The following is a 24,595-nucleotide window of genomic DNA, read 5'->3' as shown; positions in this document are numbered from 1 at the left end:
GGTGAAGACCAAAGAGCTGTCGAAGGACACCAGAAACAAACTTGTAGACCTGCACCAGGCTGGGAAGACTGAATCTGCAATAGGCAAGCAGCTTGGTGTGAACACATCAACTGTGGGAGCAATAATTAGAAAATGGAAGACATACAAGACCACTGATAATCTCCCTCGATCTGGGGCTCCACGCAAGATCTCACCCCGTGGGGTCAAAATGATCACAAGAACGGTGAGCAAAAATCCCAGGACCACACGGGGGGACCTAGTGAATGACCTGCAGAGAGCTAGGACCAACATAACAAAGGCTACCATCCGTAAACACACTATGCCGCCAGGGACTCAGATCCTGCAGTGCCAGACATGTCCCCCTGCTTAAGCCAGTACATGTCCGGGTCCATCTGAAGTTTGCTAGAGAGCATTTGGATGATCCAGAAGAGGATTGGGAGAATGTCATATGGTCAGATGAAACCAAAATAGAACTGTTTGGTAGAAACACAACTCGTCGTGTTAGGAGGAGAGAGAATGCTGAGTTATATCCAAAGAACACCATACCTACTGTGAAGTATGGGGGTGGCAACATCATGCTTTGGGGCTGTTTCTCCGCAAAGGGACCAGGACGACTGATCCATGTACAGGACAGAATGAATGGGGCCATGTATCGTGAGATTTTGAATGCAAACCTCCTTCCATCAGCAAGGGCATTGAAGATGAAACGTGGCTGGGTCTTCCAACATGACAATGATCCCAAACATACCGCCCGGGCAACGAAGGAGTGGCTTCGTAAGAAGCATTTCAAGGTCCTGGGGTGGCCTAGCCAGTCTCCAGATCTCAACCCCATATAAAACTTTTGGAGGGAGTTGAAAGTCTGTGTTGCCCAGCGACAGCCCCAAAACATCACTGCTCTAGAGGAGATCTGCATGGAGGAATGGGCCAACATACCAGCAACAGTGTGTGCCAACCTTGTGAAGACTTACAGGAAACGTTTGACCTCTGTCATTGCCAACAAAGGATATATAACAAAGTATTGAGATGAACTTTTGATATTGACCAAATACTTATTTTCCACCATAATTTGCAAATAAATTCTTTCCAAATCAGCCAATGTGATTGTCTGGATTTTTTTTTCTCATTTTGTCTCTCATAGTTAAGGTCTACCTATGATGCCAATTACAGGCCTCTATCATCTGACAAAATACTTTTTTTGCCCCACTGTATATGCGGCCTCACAGAACTGGGCTTTTTCCATGGGGCCGCATATTTGCGTATCTGTCTTTGTGCTGGGAGCACGCCACACAGTGCGCTCCCAGCACAAAGACCAGGGTGTCACTGAGTCCCGAGACTCCCGATTTTGGGTCACATGATTGCTGTGATAGCCTCTGATTGGCTATCATAGTGATCGGTCACTGTGAAGCCTGCCCCCCTTGGTTTTTTTCCTCTCTGAATGGAGGAGAGAGATACTGTATCTTTCTATCTCTTTGCAGAGAGAAAAAAAAAGCTGTTTGTAAAAAAAAAAAAATATGAATAAGAATTTAAAAAATAAAATAAAAATTAGCTAGATCAAGGTTTGATCTAGTTCAGTGCCAGGGTTAGTGTTTAGGTCAGGGTCAAAGGTCAGGATTTTTTTTTAAATTGGCATCAATGTGCACTATTGTTTCTGGGCTGTAGTACAGTTACAAACAACAAATAACATACACCTATATGGTATTGCTGTGATTGTCAAGAGCTGGAAAATTTATTTTGGGTTGTTCTTTGGTGGTAGGTTATGGTAGTAACAAGAAACACACAGCTGGTAAAGGGAATTCAGATAGAATCCATAGAACATAGAGTAGCGGCCTTTGCGGACGACTTATTGTTCTATGTGGGGAATCCCCGAATAACTCTCCCAAATATAATGAACATTCTGAAGGAGTACGGTGAACTATCAAATTTAAAAATTAATCCAACGAAAACGGAGATCTTGAATATTAATATATCAAAGAATGAAAAAGAAAAACTACAAAAAGAATTCCCCTTTATATGGAGAGAAAAAGAGATAAAATATCTAGGAATAAAACTCACTGCCTCATCTAAGCATTTGTATAGATTACACTATATCTCTTTGATAAACGAGAACAGGGAAGATTTAAAAATACTAGAAGGAGGTAACCCATCCTGGATAGGACGTATAAACCTAGTTAAAATGGTAATGGTAATGGTATGGTGGGATGGGAAAGAAAAGAGTTTTTAGAAGGGGAAATGTAGAAATGTTATAAATGTCTATTTATATGTGAATTGTTTCCCTTTATGGGTATCTGTATTAACATGAAAAATTTAATAAATATTTAAATTAAAAAAAAAAGAAACACACAGCTAAATTTGAAAAAAATTTTTTTTTTTACTATTTTTGGCCAGTTATCCTTTGATAATATAAAAAATCAGTTGATATCCATTACCATTTACCATCAAATGAAAGCCCAATTTGTCCTAAAAAAAACCAAGATATAATCTACCTGGATGTACAAAGTAGTTGTGAGGATGTATACGGTTTTACGAACACATGTCAAAGTTGTAAATTTTACTTAGGCTTTTAAGGTTTGTTTTACCCTTCGGCGTGAAGGGGTTAGGCTGAGTATACATGATTAGCTTATTTTTGTTTCTTTTTTTGGGGTGTTTTTTGTTCAGCCTGGACAAAGAAATTAAACGGATTTGTCCCATCCACACAAGTGAAAATGCTCCCTACTGCGCCATTGTATTCTGACAGTGGGGACTCTCCGCTGTCAGAATATACTGATCAAACAGCTGCAACTGCTGATCAATAAAGTCAATCTAATAACCTTTACAGAGTATTTTCCTTTATGGTATGGAGGTGAGAAGAAGGGGAAACATCCTGTAGTCCATATGAGGATTGAGCAACCTGGGATTACAACGCTGCTCCTCCAATGATACAGTACATTGAGTGAGCGTTGTCACCCTTATTCAGTGTTAGTGGCAAGATCACCAGATGAAATAAAAAGAAAAGTAAGGCAGGTCATACATTAAGCAATTTTCTTTCCTGCTGCCTGTGGTTGCAGGAAAGAAAATTGATAGATTCCCCCATCAACACAGTTAGTGTTGATGGGGGAATCCCTCCTGGAGCACTATTTTGTTATGCCGGCAGGGAGCCTTCCCCATCGGCAGAACACAATGATCACTGCTGACAGCTATAGCCACCGGCAGTGATCGCATAAAGAAAAAAATCAAACAGGCTTGTTGTACTGAAGTTGATCAAAGGACCGACTTCAGTACAACCAGCCTGCCCATAGACATATCGAATCCCAGCCGGTCCCTGGCCGAGATTTGACCCATCTATGGCCGGCTTAGTGCAACCATCACATCTTAGAACCGGTAAGCTGCAATGTATTGCATTTTTGTTCTTGGGTTTCGATACATTTAATAGCGTAATGAACTGCTTCACTTTTTGCCTGCAATTGCTTTTTACATTGTTCCCTCCAGCGGCCGTGTTAACGTTTTACTTACAAAGTCAACAAAACCTCTCTAATTTGGTCAGAGGTTCCCAAACTTTTTGCATTGACTGAAGGCTCCTGGGCACATCTATTCATTATTGCTAGCCTACTGTGTCATTGTACTTTCAGGGTCAATGAAAGCTTCCTCATGCCTGGAAACATACAGTGGCTTCCAATGCATCTGTACATTTATGTCAGAGCAGCCAGCGTGATAATATCCTACTTTGGCTGCAATAACTTTATTGTGGTAATCGGGCCCTTGGGATGGAAGTTTGATGAGAGGTGTCTTTTTTTATTTTAAAAATTAAATGATATCACAAAATGCCAGCAGTTTCTATGGTGACTTGTTTTGTTTTCAACACAGAATGAGAGTGTTTGGAAAGAGCCATTAATCTGGAAACTGTATAGAAGTATGATTTCAGGTACTGTACTGACTTTCCTCTTGTCTTTGATCTTTTCTCTAAAAGCCTACTGCTTCTCCTGCTTCTTCTGCTGACATGGCTCCAATCAGTTCGGGATCATCTACCTGGACTTCCTCAGGCATCCCCTTTTCCTTTGTTTCCATGGCTACTGGGATGGGTCCCTCTTCCAGTGGGAGCCAAGCTACGGTGGCCTCTGTGGTGACCAGTACTTTGCTTGCGGGCCTTGGGTTTAGCGGTGGTGGTTTGCCTTCTTTTCCTAGCACTGTGTGGCCCACTCGCCTCCCTACTTCCTCCTCTGCCAGCAAACAAGCTGCAAAGCCTGTTGTCTCTACCACTGAACCTTTGCCATCTACAGGACCTGATAGTGATGCCTCTCCCACGAAAACCAGCGAGGGGACGGAAGATGGAGATAAAGATGAAAAAGGAGAGGGGGAAGAGGGTGAGCGCGAGCAGGAGGAGGAGGGTGAAAAGGACAATGAGAAAAAGGCAAAAAGTATAGCCACACACTCTTCGGAGGCACAAAACCAAACTGAGTCCACCCCAACTACCGCCAGCACTGGTGATTTGCAGGACACTGGCGCCAATGAAACTTTGACTGACCCAGAGATCAAACAAAATACTTCAATAGATGGCAGGAATGTACCTGCTGGGACTCAGGAGGTCCCTTTACAAACCACAGTGCCGTCCACAGATGATTACAATCTGGATCAAACTTCATATGTTTCGACAAAAGGTGGCAAAGACTCGGACAACAGACTCATCACTGTTTACCCAGGTTGGTGACTAGCTCTATGGTCTACGAGGCTTATCCAGTATCTCCTGTGTCCTTAATCTATTGACTTTTCTTACTGAAAGAATGTTTCCTTTGGTCAGAACTCTTGTATATAGAAACTAACCTTTGATCAGAATTCCTGTACATAAAACTAACCTCACCGTTCTGTCTCTTAACATTGCTCACTCCTTTTTTTCCCTTTTTGTGTCTTAAGTTTTCTGAATCTCTTATTATTATTAATTTTTTTTTAACTTATGCGATGTGTACATTCCAGTTTCTTTCATTGACTCTCAAGACTATGTTTTGTTTTTGGGTTGGGTAGGTTAAATTAAGGGTTTTGTAAATATGTGACTTTGAAATGATGGTTTATGTTAAGGATCCCTCAGATCTTGATGGTTTTCAGCTTTGCACACACAATTTTGGTGGTCCATTTTAAGCCTGTACATGCAGTTATTACATATATTTACATAGTGCCGACATATAATGCGGTTCCTTACAAAGTTCTCAGTCCTTGTCCTAGATACCATAACAATCTAATATTGTGATTACACACGAACATACAATTTAATATGGTAAAAAGCCAGTTCAGCTATTAGTATGGTTTTTGGAAGGAACCCATTTGAGCATGGGAGAAAGTAAACTTAATGGGAATTGATCATGGACCCTACATTCGTTTTAAATTACAATTGCTTAGCCACCCTGCTGAAAAAAAAAAAGCATGTTGGTAATTTAAGTTGAAAGTGTTCAGTTTCTAGAGAAGTGCCTCACACATAAATGTCTTTCTTAAAGGATATGTCCAACCAAAATTCATCCTGGTGGGTGCAGTCAACCCGCAGCTTCTTAAGCATCCTGGTTACTTCAACAGAGAGATCTCCATGCCTTAATTCCCCACTCTGTTCCTGTCCAGCTGGGAGTTTTGGATGTTCCAGGCCACCTTTGCATGTTACAACTCCTTCTGTTGCATCTTCCATAATACAAAACCCTTCAGAACCCTTCTAAAGGCTGCAGCAGATATGAAAACCTAGAAATTGAAGCACATAGATATTGCCAATAAAGTCCCTAGATATACAAGAAATTGTTAGTTTAATTCCTCAGCACCTACCAATATAAGTTTTGGGTGGACTGAACCTTGAAGACATAAACTACTGCCCACAGTGATCCACATCAGCCTATCAGAAACTACTTGTTTTTTTAACAAAAGCCATAGAAGAATGATATCGGAAGCAAAGGTAGACATGTGGCCAACGTTTGTATTTTTGGTCTTTTTACTCAGTTTTTTTTAAATGTTTGAAAGATTTCTGAGACTTGTGGATAAGTTAGTACCATTTATTTATAACTTGTAAACTTTTACATACCAAACAATGCAAGTGTTAATAAACTTTCACCGTTGCTCTATAACAAAAATTGTACTGATGTTTGAAGAGGTTTGGAAAGCAGGACAGCAGTAAGAACAATCCCTGTTTGCTTTTGCCTTATAGTGGAATGCCAGCCAAAACCTTTATTATGTTTTGAAATGACTGTGAAAACAGCTAGACTCTGCCAGGTTTTTACTGCCGCCTGTTTACCCATTGTAGATACTTTCCCTTAATTTATTTTGTGTTACCAGGAGAGGGAAACCTCTTCAATGGAGACACGGGCGTAGAAATGCTTTTTTCCCATTGGGGAAGTTAAACATTTTGCCAGGTTTGATTGTTGTCTTTGTCTCCCCAATAGAGACACAGACAACAATTAAACCCTGTTATGTTTAGAAATGTCAGACACTGAGACCTATACTTGGAACGTATATAATATAGGGGGGTATAGACACAAAAAGCTTGGTGTACCACTACAGTGCAGAATGTTCTATAAGCCCAAGTTTAGAGTAAATAATAAACACAAAAATCGGTGCCAGGGAGATCATTTACATTTAGTATGATGTATCCCTTGGGCTGATTTCCTTTTGGTTTAGCAGAAATTTTCATCCTTCTCTGCAAAGCACTAATTTAGTTTTGGGTGAAGGGTGATTAAATAAACATGTTTATATTTGCCTAATTACCTTCAAAGTTTTCCGTATAACTTCCTCTCTTTTCTTTACCCTTACTATGCTCAACACTGTGCTGGAAAATAATATCCTGAACACAGTTCCTTCAGGTTCACCCCTGGAATCCGCAAGGGACCAAAAATCTGATGGAGATTTGTAATGTTCACAAAGAGGCTTTGAAGTCTCTAGTTTATAGTATGCATAGGTTGACTGATCATCCATTACCCAAAACTATATCACTCATAGGTGGTTGTTCTTGTTTAATGTCTATCATTACCTCTTCTGGTGGTGCAAAATTGGTGCAGCTCTGCAGAGAAACCAATCCGCTTCAGCTTTTTTTGTTTTTTTTGTCAAAGCTTAAATGAACAAGCTGAAGTTTGATGCTGATTGGCTACCATGCACAGCTGGACCAGATTTTGCACTCTCTAGTTTTAGTAAATCAACCCCAGTGTAAATTTCAGTTTCTTAAATGAAAACTTCAGGCTGGATAAAGGAGTTCAAAAGCATTTGCAAAATAATTTTTTTGTTTTTTAGTTTACATGACTTGGCTTACTTGCGATGGTGTCTTGTTAATACTTTTGCATAATGTATGAATAATGGAGTATTTCTAAGAGATGTCAGTAAATAGTCCTTCCTTTCACTAACCTTTATTAACAGCAGCCTGTTAACTAGGATTGTGATACTTGGCTTACCGTCAGTTCAGTGTGAACACCAGCAAAATGGTAACACAATAGTTAAATTTACTACAATATAACCCACTTGATTCATTTAAAGCTACACAGTATAAAAGTATGTGGACCCTCCTCTGAATTATTGAGTTCAGGCAGTACTGGGACAGGTCCAGCCACCGCCCAGGTGGAACTGTGCCCCCCTCCCCCACTACTAATGCATATTGTAGAGTGGGTGTACCGTCCTACGTTCATTCTCTGCCCCCCTTGCTCTGCTCCACCCAGGGCAGCTGCCCCTCCTATCCACCCCTTGTCTTGGCCCTGAGTTCAGGTCTTCCCAGTGAAGGATTCTGTTAATGTTGCCACATACAAAGACATTTTAGATAACCGTGCACTTCTAATTTTGTGATACATATTTAGAGAAGGCCATTTTTAACCATGACTGCCTCTTTTAAATAGGTCTCCTTTTCTGCCTAGTGGGGCAGAATTTCATATTTTATCGAGAATAGGTGCTACCACCATCTTTTGCATTGGCTGTTGCTGCTAAATTTTGAATTTTCTCTCTTAAGAGGGTATCACAAATCCTACTTGATGAGTAATAGATGTACAGTAAGTATTGTTGATCTGAAGAAGTTGGGCCTCCTCAAAAACTTGTTCTACGGCAATGTACTGGAGCACTCAGTTAAATTGAATCTGGTGGCTCTACGCTGCCTGCTGCAGAACATAAGGGAATTATGAACCCAGGTGCAGCGCACAGAGACTTTAAACAAGACATAATAGATGTTTTCATTGGGAGGAAATGCACTGTGTTCTGGTGATTGTCCAGCCATTTATTTTCTACTTTGTCATTAGAATCTTTAATGCAGAGAGATACATCATTTTAATGCTGAAATATTGTTGAAACGCTTATGAGCTACAGAGGTCAACTTTCAGACAATCAGCAACTTTACAGCAAAGGGGAGTCCAGCCAGATAGCGCGTACACTGCACATAAATATAGCATGTGATATTTTTCTATTAGTTTATTCATAGATGTGATTTATTCATAGAGATGGTGGAGAACGGCTTATCAATCTCAGCGCTCTGATGTCAGCTACACAAAACGGCAGTGGAATTTTTTTTCTCTGGAATTGTACCTGTTACGTAAAACAGCAGTAACGGTATAGAACAGAGGCTTTAATTCTATCATTTTTAATTGTCTTGATTTTGGCAGGAAATGACCAATACGTTGTGAAAGATTCACTTTAAAGGGGTCAGCCTGCCCAAAATAGATTGCCTGTGTATGTAATAAGTAGTTTGATATGGACTTGTTTTTGGTCACTTGAGTAGAAAGATCTACCCAATTGGCCTTCTACCATGGGGACTTGCTTCTTCTGCTGCATTCTCGGAATTTAATATAATTTCACAATCCCAACAAGGAGAGGAAGACACCCTTATAATGGCTGTGGTGGAAATTGCTAGGGTACCACAGGCATCTCCCACAGATAACAGCAGCTAGAGGATAATTAAACCAACAGGCAGCAGTATATTGGACATTTTACTTCTGGCTTAAAGAATAATTTCAGGCATCAGTATATTATACATAGTTACATTGGTCAAGTTTGGACCAATGTAGTTATGTACGCTTTTTAAGAAAAATTAAAGGAACACTTTGAAAACACATCAGATCTCAATGGGGAAAAATGTGCTGGATATCTATACTGATATCGACTGCGTAATGACTTGGGAACATAAGGATGCCCCATCGTTTGATTTTCGGGGTGTCTTTGAATTCAGTCCTCTGTAGGTTGATAATTTTCATTTCCATCAAAGTGAAAAAATGATGCAGCAGGCTAGTCCATTATGCTGAAATTTCATTACAGCAACTCAAAATGGTAGTTTGTATGGCCCCCACGTGCTTGTATGCATGCCTGACAATGTCAGGACATGCTCCTAATGAGACCCCGGATAGTGTCCTGGGGTATTTCCTCCCAGATCTGGACCAGGGCATCACTGAGCTCCTGGACAGTCTGAGGTGCAACCTGGGGGCATTGGATGGACCAAAACATGATATTACAGAGGTGTTCTATTGGATTTAGGTCAGGCGAGCGTGGGGGCCATTCAATTGTATCAATTTCTTCATCCTCCATGAACTGCCTGCTTACTTTCGCCACATGAGGCCGGGCATTGTCGTGCACCAGGAGGAACCCAGGACCCACTGCACCAGTGTAAGGTCTGATAATGGGTCCAAGGATTTCATCCTGATACCTAATGGCAGTCAGGGTGCCGTTGTCTAGCCTGTAGAGGTCTGTGTATCCCTTCATGATTATGCCTCCCCAGACCATCACTGACCCACCGCCAAAATGGTCACGCTGAACGATGTTACAGGCAGCATAATGTTTTCAGGGTGAACCTGTTCTCTTCTGTGAAAAACACAGGCCACCAGTGGTGGACCTGCTAATTCTGGTGTTCAGTGGCAAATGCCAATCGAGCTTTATGGTGCCGGGCAGTGAGCGCAAGGCCCACTAGAGGACGTTGGGCTTTCAGTCCACCCTCATGAAGTCTGTTTCTGATTTTTCAGTCAGAGACATTCACACCAGAGGTCTGATGAAGGTCATTTTGTAGGGCTCTGGCAGTGCTCATCCTGTTCCTCCTTACACAAAGGAGCAGATACCAGTCCTGCTGATGGGTTAAGGACCTTCTATGGCCCTGTCCAGCTCTCCTAGAGTAACTGCCTGTCTCCTGGAATCTCCTCCATGCTCTTGAGACTGTACTGGGAGACACAGCAAACCTTCTGGCAATGGCATGTATTGATGTGCCATCCTGGAGGAGTTGGACTGCCTGTGCAACCTCTGTAGGTTCCAGGTATCACCTCATGCTAACCGTAGTGACACTGTCCCTAGCCAAATTCAAAACTAGTGAAAAACAAGAGGAGTAGGGGAAAAAAATGTCAGTGGCCTCCACCTGTAAAAACATTCCTGTTTTGGGGGTCATCTCATTGTTGCCCATTCTGTGCCCCTGTTAATTTCATTAACACCAAAGCAGCTGAAACTGATTAACAACCCCCTCTGCTACTTAACTGACCAGATCAATATCCCAGGAGCTTAATTGGCATGATGCTATATTCTGATTAAAAAGTATTCCTGGGGCATTGGCCAGGTATTGTATATACATAGGAACCTTTGTCCAAGCTGGACCAATGTAACTCTGTATATTATTATACTGATGCCTGGAATTATTCTTTAAGGTCCAGTTACTACTGCGTATTGGTTTAATTATTCTCTAGCTGCTGCTCTCTGGGGGGGGGATGCCAGTGGTACCCCAGTAAATTCTACTTTCCACCACAGCCATTATAAGGGTGTCTCGTTCTCCTTGTTAAGATTGTGAATTTATATTAATATGGCCAGGTATGGTACATACACACTGAAATTGGTCCAAGCTGGTCTAGACTAGGTCTCATCAGAGCTAGTAGAAATGCCAACTAGTTCTAGTTCCAATGGTGTTTTCCATTTTCTCACCAAGTTCAGAAAACCCTCTGCTATTTATGGTAATGATATTTAGTTCTTCATCCTTTAATGGATTTAGTGCCACATTGTCATAACAAATCAATGGTTCTATTTACTGTGTTATCAAGAGCCCACATTAATTATTGGGTCATCTTCACTGACACATGGGCATTTAAAAAAGACAAATGCTCCATTTAAAGAGAAAAGCCAGTTATACATGGTTGGCCTGTAAGGGAAAGGAATGACCACCTACTGGGCTTTTAATGCAAAGCACTTAATTTGCCAGATGAAAACACTGACCCACAAATAGTGTTCTTTCTGCTTACTAGGCCTCACCAAATGATGGAAACTTCATAGCGCAAAGCTTTCTTTTATGGAGTCAGAGATTTACAGTTGAATGCCAGATAATCCACTAAATACACTAGGTGAAAGACACACACAGTATATACAAGAGTTAGACAAATATGGAAATGCTTCATGATTTGCTGGCGTGAAAGTGATAACGTGTTGCATTGAAAGCGGAAGTTATGTAACATTCTTTTCTTCCACTGCGTGATGAGACACCCAGCTAACAGGTGGGAAACCTCACTTTCGTTATTCACTGTGTGCGCTGCTAGTAATATGGAGTCATGTAAGAACTTACGGAGCTTCAAAGAGGGCAAATTGTTGGTGCCGCTTAGAGCTGGTGCCTCTGTGACTGAAGTTGCCAATTTATTTGCGGTGTCGCGAGGTACAGTATCAAAGAATATGACGGCATATGCAGTTTCTGGGAAAACATCATCTGATAAATATAAGCACGACTGACATGGTCAACGGATCAAAAGAGACAAAAGGACATTGCGCTGGATTGCAATCCAGAATAAGAAAGCTACTGCTGCAAAAGTGACTGCAGAGCTCAATCTTTGTCTTCACAGGACTGAGATTGAGCACTGCAGTCACTTGCAGCAGTTGTGGTGTTCTTCTGGGTTACAATCCTACACAATGTCCTTTTTGTTTCACAATTTGCCCACCTTTGAAGCTCCATAAGTTCTACCAGGGCTCCGTATTACTAGCAGCGCACACCGCGAATGATGAAAGTAAGGCTTTCCACCTGTTAGCTAGGTGTCTCATCACAAAGCGGAAGCAAAAGAATGTTCCATCACTTCCGCTTTCAATGTAAAACTTTGTCAATTTCACACCTGCAAATCATGTAGTGTTTCCTTTTTTTTTTGTCTAACCCCGGTATATGGGGAAGTTTTATCTGCTAAAGTATTTGTAATTTTGACCAAGCAGTCTTGACATTTACATTGCTTTGCCAGACAGCTCATCCAGATGGGTGACTTCACTTGGGAATAGAGCTAGGTCACCTCCATGGCCCACAGCATGTGACTGGACAGCAAATGAGCAGCAGACTAGTGAAGTCCTCTCTCTTCTCTTTCCTGCATTTAGAATGTCCCTTAACACATGTGCAGCCAGCAAAGCCTGATTGGCCAAGAGTACTGACTCTGCCACTCCCAGTCAGAATTCTGCCATACAGGGGACTGATATTGAGATACATTTAGGTGCTAACATTCATAGCATCTAAAAATATATTTAATATTTTTTAAGGAATACCTGAATATATTAAAGCAGTAATAAACCCCAAAGCAAACATTTATTATATTGCAGTTTACCAATTCTTAGATGTGATGGCTGCATTCATTTCCTAAGTTTTTTTTCTTCTGGTTTCATCTGGTGATCCAGCCAGCAAGTCTTAATTTTCAGAAGCACAAACTCTCCAACATAATATGTTTACATGGATGAGACAAACCACTTAACGGTGGCAGGGGTGAGTAAAATGATCAACTTTTATTTATTCATGCAAAACCTTTATCACAAAAGGAAAAAAAAAAAAGGTTTGCTGTAAATGATTATAAAGTGTGAGCAGGAGTTTGGCATCAATTTGTTGGTGGTTTTAAATCTGCTAATACATTTAGCACTGCCTCCCCCAGACAATGCTGCTGTGCCTCCTCTGCTCATTCCTCCAGAGTTGCATCTCACTAATACAAGAGATGTGTTACTGGCCAGATCACCAAGGGAAAACAAAGGGGGGAAAATGCCAAAGATAAGAAAACTAATGCAGCCACCGCATCTAATGATTGGTAAGCTGCAGTATGTTACATTTTTGGTTTTGAGTTTAATTCTGCTTTAAGTAGTTAAAATGCACTATGTTATTAGGGTATACATGCAACATGTGCATTGTTTTGATAAGACCTACATTGCAGTAAATTGAAAATGAAGAAGCTGTGCGCCAATGCAAAGATTGCACTATAGAGGTATAGAAAAAAAGGGATGTCTGTCTTCCCTTTAAATGTACAGTTATGAACCTGTTAGAAATATTTTTCATAGATTAATGGGTTATTTTTTTTTTATTTTGTTTTACATTTCTGACCTGTGATCTTTTTCCTGTACATCTATAGTGGCAGATTGATTGTAGCGGAGCATTACAAAGTCCCAAGTCTAGAGATGGAAATCCTATTCCTCACTCTGACCTGTAGAGGGCACCTTGGTGCTTTTTCTGAAACTGATGCACTGACGAAATTTACATGTATGAAGCCCGAGCAGCAATTGTTACTGAAATCCAACAGCCAACCCCTAGTCTTTACTGTAAAGTACTCTGAGAACACATATATATTTTTAATGTTATTATACAGGAATTATACAGCGCCAACAGTTTGTGCAGCGCTTTCCAAAATGAAGGTAGACATTACAGTTACAATACAATTTGGTACAAGATGAAACAAAGGGCCCTGATCGTTAGAGCTTACAATCTAGGAATGTTTCTGCTTTTTATTCCCCATGGTACTATGAAAGATTTGCTTTCAAATCGAAGAATTATATATCTCACCAATGGCTTTTCATTTGCCGTCTGATCCATTAAGTGTTTCAAAATGCTGCAGTGTCTGTAAGCTAAATTAAACTTTTTTTTTTTTTTTTTTTTTCATGAAAAGGCCTCAAAACACAAAAATCAGGGTGTGTTGAATAAACAATTTTATAGTTTTTTTTTTCCTAAATATGTTCCCATTTTTCTCCAGACTGGAAAAACTTAATTGAATATGAACAGAACAAGTCAGCGCTGTGTAGGAAAACCTCTCCTTATAATTAGAATAAATAAAATGTTTAGTGCAGAAAATAAATGTTTCAAATGTTTGGCTTCTAGAATTTCATGTAACTCTTTTTTTAAAAAAAACATTATCCAGATCCTAAAGTGGTCTATCGGCAACCAATATATTTTTTCATATTACATGCATGTTACTCAATGTGTACATGCAGGTAATTATTACCTCTTACAAAGATCACAGTGGTGTTCCTGATAGTACGTTCATGTTTTGCCAGAAGGACTGCACTATCTTTGTTCGGGAATTATCCTGGTTCAGCATGTGCTTCCTGAGTTAGGATGCTGGCTTGGACATGACACAGTCATGTTAATCCTGGCACTACATAGTTACAGCAGACTACTGGCATTCTCCCAGACTGCACCTCTCAGCCTAGGGCAGTCACATGGCCTAGAGTTCAAGAAATCGATATGTAGATCCAGAGGGCGCGGTCTAAGTGTAGTAGTTGGACATTTAATCAAAAACAAAAAAACAAAGGGCAGTTAAAATAGTGTTCATCATCACTACTGCAGACTTAGTGGGAAGCTTCTGGTGTGGTACCATCTCTGGATTCAGTTCAGGCAGGCACACAGGTGTAGGAGTGCTGTTAAAATCGACAGCAGGGGTGTGGAAATTTTTGAAAAAAAGACTCCTCCGGGGACTAAATTGATGCCCCAGTCTACTTGTCCCTTATGACAATCTACTTGTCCTGATATGGAAACAGTTTTTTAACCAAAACTGTATTTAAATCGGAGGTGATATTAGGAATGTCGGAGGCTTTTAAAAACAGGCTTTATGGTGACTTAAACGTGGAATATTTTTAACATTACACTGTTTATCTCCTACTCCCCTGCCTGCCTCTCTCCAGCTCCGCACCCAGGGACTAGCAGGGAAGGAAGAGACCTTACAGTGTAATGAACACCGATTGGCTGCTCCTCAGGAAAGGGGAGTGTCAGGCTTATCCTTTATCCCTTTCGCTGCCAGAGCCGTTTTTGCATTTAAAAAGAAAATTATTTTAGGCCTGAAGATTACATAAAACCCCCTAATATTATATATTTTCTGAAAGCAGAGACCCTAGAGAATAAAATAGTGGTAGTTCCATTTTTTTATGTCGCAGGATATTGCCACAAATTTGCAGTAAAAAATACAAGTTAGTTAATTTTAGGATTAAATTACCCTATTTTTTTGTAAAATATAAAAGATGAGGTTGCAGCGAGTAAATAGATATCCAACTTGTCAAACCTTAAACTGTGTGTAAACAATTGCTGCCGCCCCAAATGCTTCCACTTGACAGGTGAGCCCACTGCTTGCCTGCAGCAGGGCTAAGGGTAAAAAAAAAACTACCTTCCCAACTCCTGGAACTACATGTCCAGGGCGTCGGGCGATAGGAATCGAACACCCCTGCTACAGAGGCACCAGGAAAAGCCTGCTAAGCGCAGCAATAGGAGTGGTGTGAATAGACCACTTACTACACTTAGATTGTGCACTCTGCCTCTCCCTATCTTCTGTATGTATAAAAATAATTTTAATTTATTTTTATACATACATTTGATTTAGAGGTCCTAGAGGTTTACCTTTTTATGCCAGCAGCTGCCTATACATTGTCACCTACCCAGCACTCGTTTATTTTATTTGGAATTCTCCCTATCTTCTATTTTAGAGATTTCTTCAGCCTCTCAGAGGTGCAGCATTGAAGTGTTTTTGGGCTCAAGTACACTATTGACCATCCATTGGCCATTTATTTTCACCATATAACGTATAGATGTCACCCGTCTACAATATTGCTCCTACAAGCATTTGGTGAACCCTTTGCACCATATAACTCTTGTTAGAGTTCAAGAAATTCTTCTTAGTGCTAAATGGTTGAGCTTTTTGGAAAATTAATACTTATTGTGACTTAAGAGTTTATTCATGTAGACTTCCAAAACAGGACCACTTAAAAACTCTTAATATTGCTAAACTCTATAGTAATTTTAAACTCTCATAACATCTAGCTTGCATTTTAGGTGTTCTAATTGGGTAGCAGGAGATCTGAAGAGTCTCAGACGAAAAATGTCAAAAGGAGTACCAGGCAGCCAGGATCGACAGCATGCACTAAGCTTTGCATTGCTTCCCATCTAACATAGGGGCAGCTCCACCACATCTTTATACCCACCCCATTGCTCTACCAAAGCACTGGCTAAGTATAGCCTAAATGTTGCCTGTTCTGCCATTGCCATGGACAGCCAGCCTGCAGTGGAACTTTACCTCCTCCTTTGCTTTCAATGTGTCCACATATTGTATTACCCCTTTCCCACCACTTGTACATAAAGTTGCCCAGCTGGTGACTCTCAATCCAAACTGTCAGTGACAGCTGGAGTCCCTGCTGATGATCTGGAAGCAATCCGTATAGTTCCCAATCAGATGATTGATATGTCAACCATGACATGATAGAGGTTTCATTTCAAAAAATGAAAGCCTACAACTTGCAAACCAACAATGCCACCTTTGGGCTTTAGTTCTCATCTGCAGTGCCATAGGTTTAATGCTGCAATTATTAGATTACATTAATAAAAATGCATCAATTAAAACTTTTTTCGTTACATTTATATGCATTTGTAAGCCTATAGTAATAGAAAATAAAACTAAACTTTTAAAAATAAAACTTTTCATTTTATTTAAAGCCCAACTCCGGGCAAAAAAAAAGTTTTTCCATGTAGCGAGGCTGTGGCCGCACTGCAAGGGTTAATTACTAATTTTTGTCTAGAGGCACAGGAGACAGAGATATATCTGCCTGATCCTCCAATCCTCTCGGCACAAGACTGGTCCCTGCTGCTCCTGCCCCCCCCCGCCATCTAGCAGTCTTGAGCTGTGGACTGTTCCTAATGTCATTAAGCCCATAGACCTGCTTTGGACGTGAGGACTTCAGAAACAGTCCACTGCTGGATTGTGGGGGAGCGCTGTTTGCCACTGGAGCAGAGGATCGGGTGAGTATAAACTTTCTTATTGCTCTTAAACTAAACAAGCCGTTATCCCTTGCAGGGCAGGCACAGCCCCACTGCATGGGAAATTTTATTTTTGCCTTGAGTAAACAACATACTAAATTAAACCTTTTATATGTCCTGATAAAAAAATTAGGTATGCAAATTAGTCAGTTATTGTTGAGTTAACTAACACCTGCTAATGCTGCTAAAATTGGCATGGGCATCTACGCATGAATGACCCTTGGGCATCCAGGCATGAATGACCCTTGGGCATTAAGGGGTTAAGCAGGTACTTTAATACCTTTTATCTTTGTGGTAGGGCAAGCAAAAATGTAAAACAATTTTAAAAATGTATCAAAAATGAATGTAAAATTAACAGTGCTAAGATAAAATGTTGTACTTTGTAACACAAACCTATTTTTTCAGATGATGAAAGGTAAAAAAAATAAAAAGAGAGATGGCGAACTTTAGGTGTGTGTGCCCTGTAAAAGCTTATTATTTTAGGTGATAATTCTAATTATGTCCTAATTGAAGTTCTTTTGCGAAAAAAAAAAAAACAGACCCATGTGTTCATTCTATACATTGCGACCCCCGAAGGTTTATCTTTAACAACCACCTGGCTCTGGAGTTTGGGCCTCGTCCCTTTCATTTGCAGCTTGATAGTAATGACCTAATGTGTCTATTATATTAAGTATTTTGACCACAGCATATTTTACTGTTTTTTTTAATGCAAAGTGTCTCATTAATGCATTTCCAGGCCAGACATTAAGCAAGGCTGTACTGCAAGACACTTTAATGTTCATGGGTAGTAAATATGCCCATTAATCATTGACTTTGTGCAGTAATTTGTATAGCTTTATAATTAACTTTATCCAACTGGCGTGAACAGGGATCTGTGCTAACATTTACTTTAATGTCTTACCTACTGGCATTGTCTGAGATAGTATGTTATACGAAGAGGAGAAAACATTTGGTAGGTCAGGGTTTTTGGGGGTTGGGGTGGGTGGTATGCTAACTTTGTAGTTATGAAATTTTGCAAAAATGTAGACCTACCGCTACATATATTTTGGGTTTTTTTGGGTGGTGAGTTATTTCCTTCTCAGGCTCACATTAAAGCCTGCTGAAGTATGATGACTAGGTTTGTTCCTAACTGAGGCATTGGTGGGCTGCTGTTTATTCTGCTCCTCTCCTTTAGCCACAGCTTTAGACCAGATGTACCGGGAATTCAGCAGGCTTGTGGAACCCACAAGGGGTTCCATTGTGGTAAGTTTTTTTGTGTATTTTAAGTTTTGAGGTTTTCCTGAACTCTAGTATCTTGGTTTGGGTAGGCAATCTTAAATTATTAGGTGAAGTTAGGTTTGCTTTAAAGACCAAGTCATGCTCCATTTAAAAGTTTTCAAAATATTGATACCACGAACCTTATGGGGCAGGAACTATAGCATAACTATATATCTTTTATATAGCATAACTATACCCCCATGTATGCCACCAAAAACACCTAATAGGTAAAGAATTACACTTGATAAATTCTTTAACATCTTTTCTTTAATAAAAAAAAATGATGGTGATCCTAACAGTCTTTCAAGCTTCTTCAGCCAGGGGCAATGCTGTAGGTTCTTCAAAGCAATCACTGAAGCATTGTTGCCCTCAGCAGCTAAACTGGGCTACGTCGCTGTGTGCACTGACCAGGAGGATTATTGGTGGTGTCACTTGATAACCTGCCAATTTGTACACATAATATAGAAAGGTGCCCTACATCTGGGGAAAGTAATACAGTGCTCCCCTCCCAGTAGTATCCCATCTCTGGTGGACTGAAGACCTTGGGGACCCTTTAAGGCTACCTAGGGGAAGTTGGTAAGGGAGGATAATGGTTTAAAAAAAAAAAAAAAGTATGGTCATTTGATATGAATGTTTTATAATCATTGTAGACTGATTGTTCTCAGAGAAAAAAAAACCGGTTGTGTTGGATTTTGTTAGCAACCATTGCAGTTTTCCTAGAGTTGCCCTTCAAAACAAACTTGTCACTAACCTTTGACAATTGAAATTGAGCATACATAAATACAAGTTCCTCCAGTGAAAACTGTATAATCCTATCACTTATTATTGATCAGGAATAACGGCAATTGTAGTGTATATGCTCTCTGTCAGCATATCGCAATCAAAGCAGTGCTATGACCATTTCATCTTTTAGTTTTTGATTGACTCCTGCTGTATTTTAAACGTTCCACATCATGATGACCTAAGCTGCCACTTACTATACATAACCGAATGATGACAGCTTTTTATTACAGTTTACTTTGTGATTGTGAATTGATCTGTTTGGCTGGCACACTGATAGCTTGTTCCTTCCATCATTCTAAAATTTTATTTATCAAATTTATATATAATGGGTGCTTGCAAAGATTTAGCACAGAGATATGATTTATCTGCAAGATGCAGACTCTGGAATTTAGATAATTTCTTACAAAAACATCTTGTTCTAGCTGCTCCTAACACTGCAAATATTACTTTGTAAACAAGAAAACAAAATGGCATGTTTCCTTTATAATGATGTAAATCACCAAAGGTTTGTAATGTTCTTCTAGTTGAGTTAGTTAGAGGTGACTCGATGATACCGAAGACTCATCAGAGTGTTTTCTGTCTGTGCTTGAACCCTGCCACCTCTGACTACAGCATTGTGTTTTAATTTGCTAAAACCAGAGAGAAATCAATTGCAGCATATCAACCAAAACACTGTCTGCTTAAACATAGATTAATTGCAGAGTGAGGCAAATCTCCAGAATTGCAAAGAAGCCCCTGGATGTACGCTGTATGGCTAAAACCCCTCCATGCTGAGTTGACGTGTTTCCAGTAAAGGGTACTGTAATGTTACAGCATACAAAAATAGTTTAGGCAATTGTGCATTTTCAACATTGTGGCAACAGTTTGGGGAAGGCCCTTCTATGTTCCAGATTGACCATACACCTGTGCACAAAACCAGCTCCAAAAAGAAATGGTTTAATGAGTTTAGAATAAAGGAACTTGAATGGCCTTCAGAGAGCCCTGGCCTCAATCTTACCAAACACCTTTGGGATGAAATGAAACGAGATACTAAATCAAATTTTTGAATCCAACATACCTTACCGTACAAATGCTTGTTTGGTAGAATGGGCTCAACTTCCCACAGATACACTCCAAAAATCTCATGGAAAGCCTTTGCAGAGGAGAGAAGGCTGTTATAGCCACAAAGGAAAGGGGAGAGAACACATTTTAATGTCCAGGGTTTTGGAATGGGATGTCCAACAAGCTCTTAGTGGTCCTTAGCACTCCCAAGGGCCAAAGTAATAGGATATCTTATTCTGTATAAAAAATGAAAAAAAAAAAGATTGATTAGTACACTATAAGGTGTTCTTCCATATAGTTCATGCATTTTCCTCAAGTTTCTTTAGCGCATGTTTACAAATAAATAAAAGGCGTCACCTTGTTTGATTTATCCAGCATTGGAGATAGTATAGAAGGAAACCAGCCCTTTCAACCTCTTTTCAGACATAAGCAATCCTAGATTGTATCTCTTGTCCTTATGGTGACTTTATAATTATTTATGTCAGGAATGAACATTTACAATGGCATATAATATATATGATGGCATTTATCATGTCCGGAATCGATATATACAATTCAGCAGCTAATCAATCAGTGTAGAAACACCTGGTCATTTTAAGGAGCTATGGGACACATTTATGCAAGATTTTGTTTTTTGTTTTTGGATAGGTCAAAACCAGCGACTTAAAAAAGACCAGTATTTTAATAAATGTAGGGTCTTGTAAATTGTTTTTTTTTTTCACAAGTTAGTCTGAAGTTTTGGCTTTACCATGAGGTGAATGTTTGATAAGCCTAGTATCATTGTTTAGTTTTTCCATTGACACTTCAGTTACAAAAATGTTGCATATAGTGAATTGTATTTCATTAATCTCTTTTCTTTTTCCTTTTTTGTCACTGGTGCAGCCAAGTGCCGAGACTTCAAAATAGGAATTTTTATCTCATTCATTATGCCCGTCCACAATGGGTGTCGCTTCCACTAACAAATCAGCTAAGCCTGTAGAGGCTGTTTGCCCTTTTCTGCTTCATGGAAACTTATCTCACCGCCTTTATGTAGTGAATGTAGCTCCATTTTGCTAACATGGTTTATGCCTCAGTGATGTCTTTTTCGGTTCCTAAAGCTTATGAGTTCAAAAGCAAAACTAGAAATTCAGTTCCATACCTTCAGACACCCACCCCTCCAACTAAAAGTGGATAGTTAAGCCCCACCCAAATTCCCATAAAATCCATCCTAATTTTGACATTTGTTTTTGACAAATGCACTTGTACTTCATTAAAGACATTGGTACAAGGACATTTGTTTGCCTATGAATTGCTTTAATCTCCATACACGTTAACAGGAGTTACTAATACCTTAGGTGAAAGTCAGCATCGGGTTAAAAGAAGGTCAGCATCATCTCTGAAGGATCTCAGAAGCTTCTCAAGCAGATCTCAAATGTAGGTCGAATTAATCTAAAAGGGTTCTGTATATCCACCTACACCATCCATCTAAGTCATCCTTTTAGGGTTAGGATTGCTATAAAAAGGTTAAATTAGAAGTTATATTGTTGAGCTCCAACTTTTAATATAGATCCTAAGCCAAGTGTGTGCCATCTGTGTCACATCAGGGAGATTTCCCATTGTTTCCTGTATTGTGGATTTAGCAGGAAGTAGGAAGTTATCTTTCCAATGTGAGGTAAATCTCTTGTTAGACAGCTATCACAGGACCTCTATTCAAATCCAACAAAAACAAGTTTATCTTTAGTTCTATTTTACATAACTAAAAGTTCCAGCATGCCTCAAAACTGCTCGGACTTGTAGTTTCCTAACATCTTTAAGACCCGAGGTTACCATCCTATATTCTGATTTTTCCTTTTAGATTTTTGCATCACATAATACATGCATGGCATCTATCTTCTACTGCTCATGTTGTTCAGTCAAAAGGAATTGTAGGGGATATTTTCACAGATTTCACTACTTAAAGGATACAAGTTCTTATAAAAAGATCTAGGCTTCCATTGTGAATTACCTTATAAAAATTTGTGTTTCTTCTTGCTGAACTCCTTATCTGCATACTACTTCTGGGTCAGTTACTCAGCAAGTATGGAAGCTGCTGGATTAACATGGCAACCAAGCAAAATGCCAAACCTTTTCAGAAAGAAAGACCTGGAATGGCAGCCTACATATTTATCAGCACCAATTTTCCTTGACGGGCCACTAAACTTCGGTACCCATGGATATCTGTAAAAGAGGTTTTGGTGAAATATTGCGTTATGTAAAAGTTTCAGAAAACTGAGATTAGAAGATATTTAATGTTAAAGTGTATGTCTAACCTGACTTTTTTGCTTTGGATAGAGTTGGGAAGGATTGGGTCCTTGTTAGATTTTTACCACTGTCCGAAGTTCTATTGGTGTGGTTTCTCCTCACATGTTGTCACCATCTCACCAGACCAGAAGTGAAAGAAAATCTACAGCAGTACAGGCAGAAATAAAATGGCTTTTTTGTTGGTTTAGAAGGGACAAGCTAAAACCCCCTGTCATCTTTCTATTGCTCCAAAAAAGATATAGCTGGGAAGTGCTGTGCTTCAAAGTTTGTTCATTCCAGAATGTTGAAGGACCATAACCATTTGATGAGCAGACTTTGGTGCTCTGGTAAGGCTCTGCTCACGGAATAAGGATACCCTTTGGTTGGGATTATAACTGAAAGCATGTACATACATCGCAAGTGCCAGGCCAACAGTGGAAGTTTCCAAATATGATTTAATTGACAAAAATTATCAAATAAAACATCCAACATATTTCAGGGGCAAAAAATACTCCTTTTCTTAAGAGGATAACTCCACTTTTGTAGAGGGGGGGGAGGAAATCGGAAATAAAAACATAATATATAGCATTATGTTATTTTGTAATTGTTATTAAATATTACCTTTCCCTTTCAATCTGCAATCTTTCAATGTATCAATATCACATCTTTGACTTGGCCATACAAGACTTGAATTTTGGTAGATTCCTGCTGAATCAGTCATAATTGGAGCCATGGGTGGCCCCGTTGGCACCCCCCAACTCAACAAACGTTTGAAAATTAAAGGAGCTAGGTGGAGAATTGTTGGTCAAACAGTAACTGCATCCTATAACAGGCTGAATGAAGAAATCTGTGTGTGTATGGCTAGCATTAGGCAAGCCATACATGATTCATTTTATACTGGTTGAATGAAAGAATACGACTCTGCGGATGGGGTATCCATCCCACAGAACTATTGCATTCTGACAGCGGGGAGGCTTCCCTGCCATCAGAATACACTCATCAGCACCACTGACTATAGCCAGTGGCATTGATTGAGAGAAAAAAAAAACAGAAAGGCAGGTTATACAGAAGTCGATCGAGTTGTAATTGATTGTTATTAAAAAAATTACCTTTCCCTTTCAATCTGCAGCACTGAACTTTTCTGTAAAGTGCAATATGGCTATCTAAAGGTGTTCTGTACACAGATGGTGTGCACAGTGCTGCCAGAAATGTAATTTCCTGCCTGTGTGATTGGCTCCCTGATTTTCCCAGAAGTCTTCACTAAGATGCAAATCAGATTTTGGGCATCCCCTGCAACAAAAATTTAATTTTGTTGAGATACTTCCAAAGGAAAATCATATCTAAAGGGATGCAGATTCTGACAATTTCCTCATTAGAGCCCTGCAAGTGCAGCAGCTGACTGATAATTATAAAACCACTCCCATACAGATTCACTTAGCACATGGACACAGGGAAACTGCTGTTTCTTCAAAATAACAAAAGGCAGTAATCTGTATCGTGCAATGTTAAAATTTCTTCAATATTCATTGATCGCCCAGAGGGTAGTGTTTCTTCTTCTCAACCAAAGTGGAGATACTCTTTAATACTGAAAGGGATGAAGATGGGGCAAAACTGTGCCAGTAAAACTGCTGCAACAAATCACCATTGATTTGGTGCTTGTGATTGTACATATTTGTATGACTGGCTGTGTTGCTGTTGAAGATTTTGCCTAATTTTGGGTCTAAACCACTCTTATCGTAACAGTATGTAGGGGGAAAAAAATTTTGAGCTCTGGATAGGAGTAACAACTGAACAAGAGATTCTAATCCTTCCTCTTTTGTCCAAAACTGAGAAAAATGTTCTGGCTGGACATACCCTTTAAGATAGTGTTGGGAGTTCCATATTGAAACACACAGGGGACTTTTTGTTCTTGTAGCAACTTTATAGAAAGCCATCAACTGGTGCTTCTGTTTGCGAAAAATGGCAGCTAAGACATACGGATAGGCTGTAGGGAAGAGTTATATGCACTTAAATATCTTTCTGTGTGACACTTTTACATACATAATTAGAAATGTTATCTCTTTCACATGATGTAAACTTTTTAGGTTTAGTGGTCCATTACACTTTCCTTACTATGTAACCACAAGCATTACGTTAGATGCATCTATTCCTAAGATGGTCTTGAACAGCAGACTGACCAAAGATATAAATAAAGCTGTTTCCAACACCACCGACTGTAATCTATTGCTTATGATGGTAGAAAATAAGTCAATGAATCTGTGAAATAAGTGTACAATGGTGTAAAATGAAATAAGTGTATAGTAATGGGGGCTGGAA

At 39.7% G+C, this 24,595-nt stretch overlaps 1 protein-coding gene across 2 annotated transcripts in view; it reads left to right on the top strand.

Moving 5' to 3' along the window:
• PTPRG (protein tyrosine phosphatase receptor type G) overlaps positions 1-24,595 on the top strand; it is a 715,101-nt gene that overhangs the window by 530,681 nt on the left and 159,825 nt on the right. Inside the window, exons 12-13 of one of the 2 annotated variants that reach the window (XM_089682036.1) lie at positions 3,841-3,898; positions 4,254-4,673. In XM_089682036.1, coding sequence (XP_089538162.1) covers positions 3,841-3,898; positions 4,254-4,673 — 478 coding nt within the window. Of the gene's footprint in view, positions 1-3,840; positions 3,899-3,943; positions 4,674-24,595 lie in introns of both variants that reach the window. The other variant, XM_089682035.1, reaches the window with a different exon arrangement.

This window comes from Staurois parvus, unplaced genomic scaffold (assembly GCF_062004578.1).
Source record: "Staurois parvus isolate SC_StPar_1 unplaced genomic scaffold, SC_StPar_1.0 ptg000283l, whole genome shotgun sequence".
Lineage (NCBI taxonomy): Eukaryota > Metazoa > Chordata > Amphibia > Anura > Ranidae > Staurois > Staurois parvus.
This window is presented reverse-complemented; position numbering and strand designations above follow the sequence as displayed.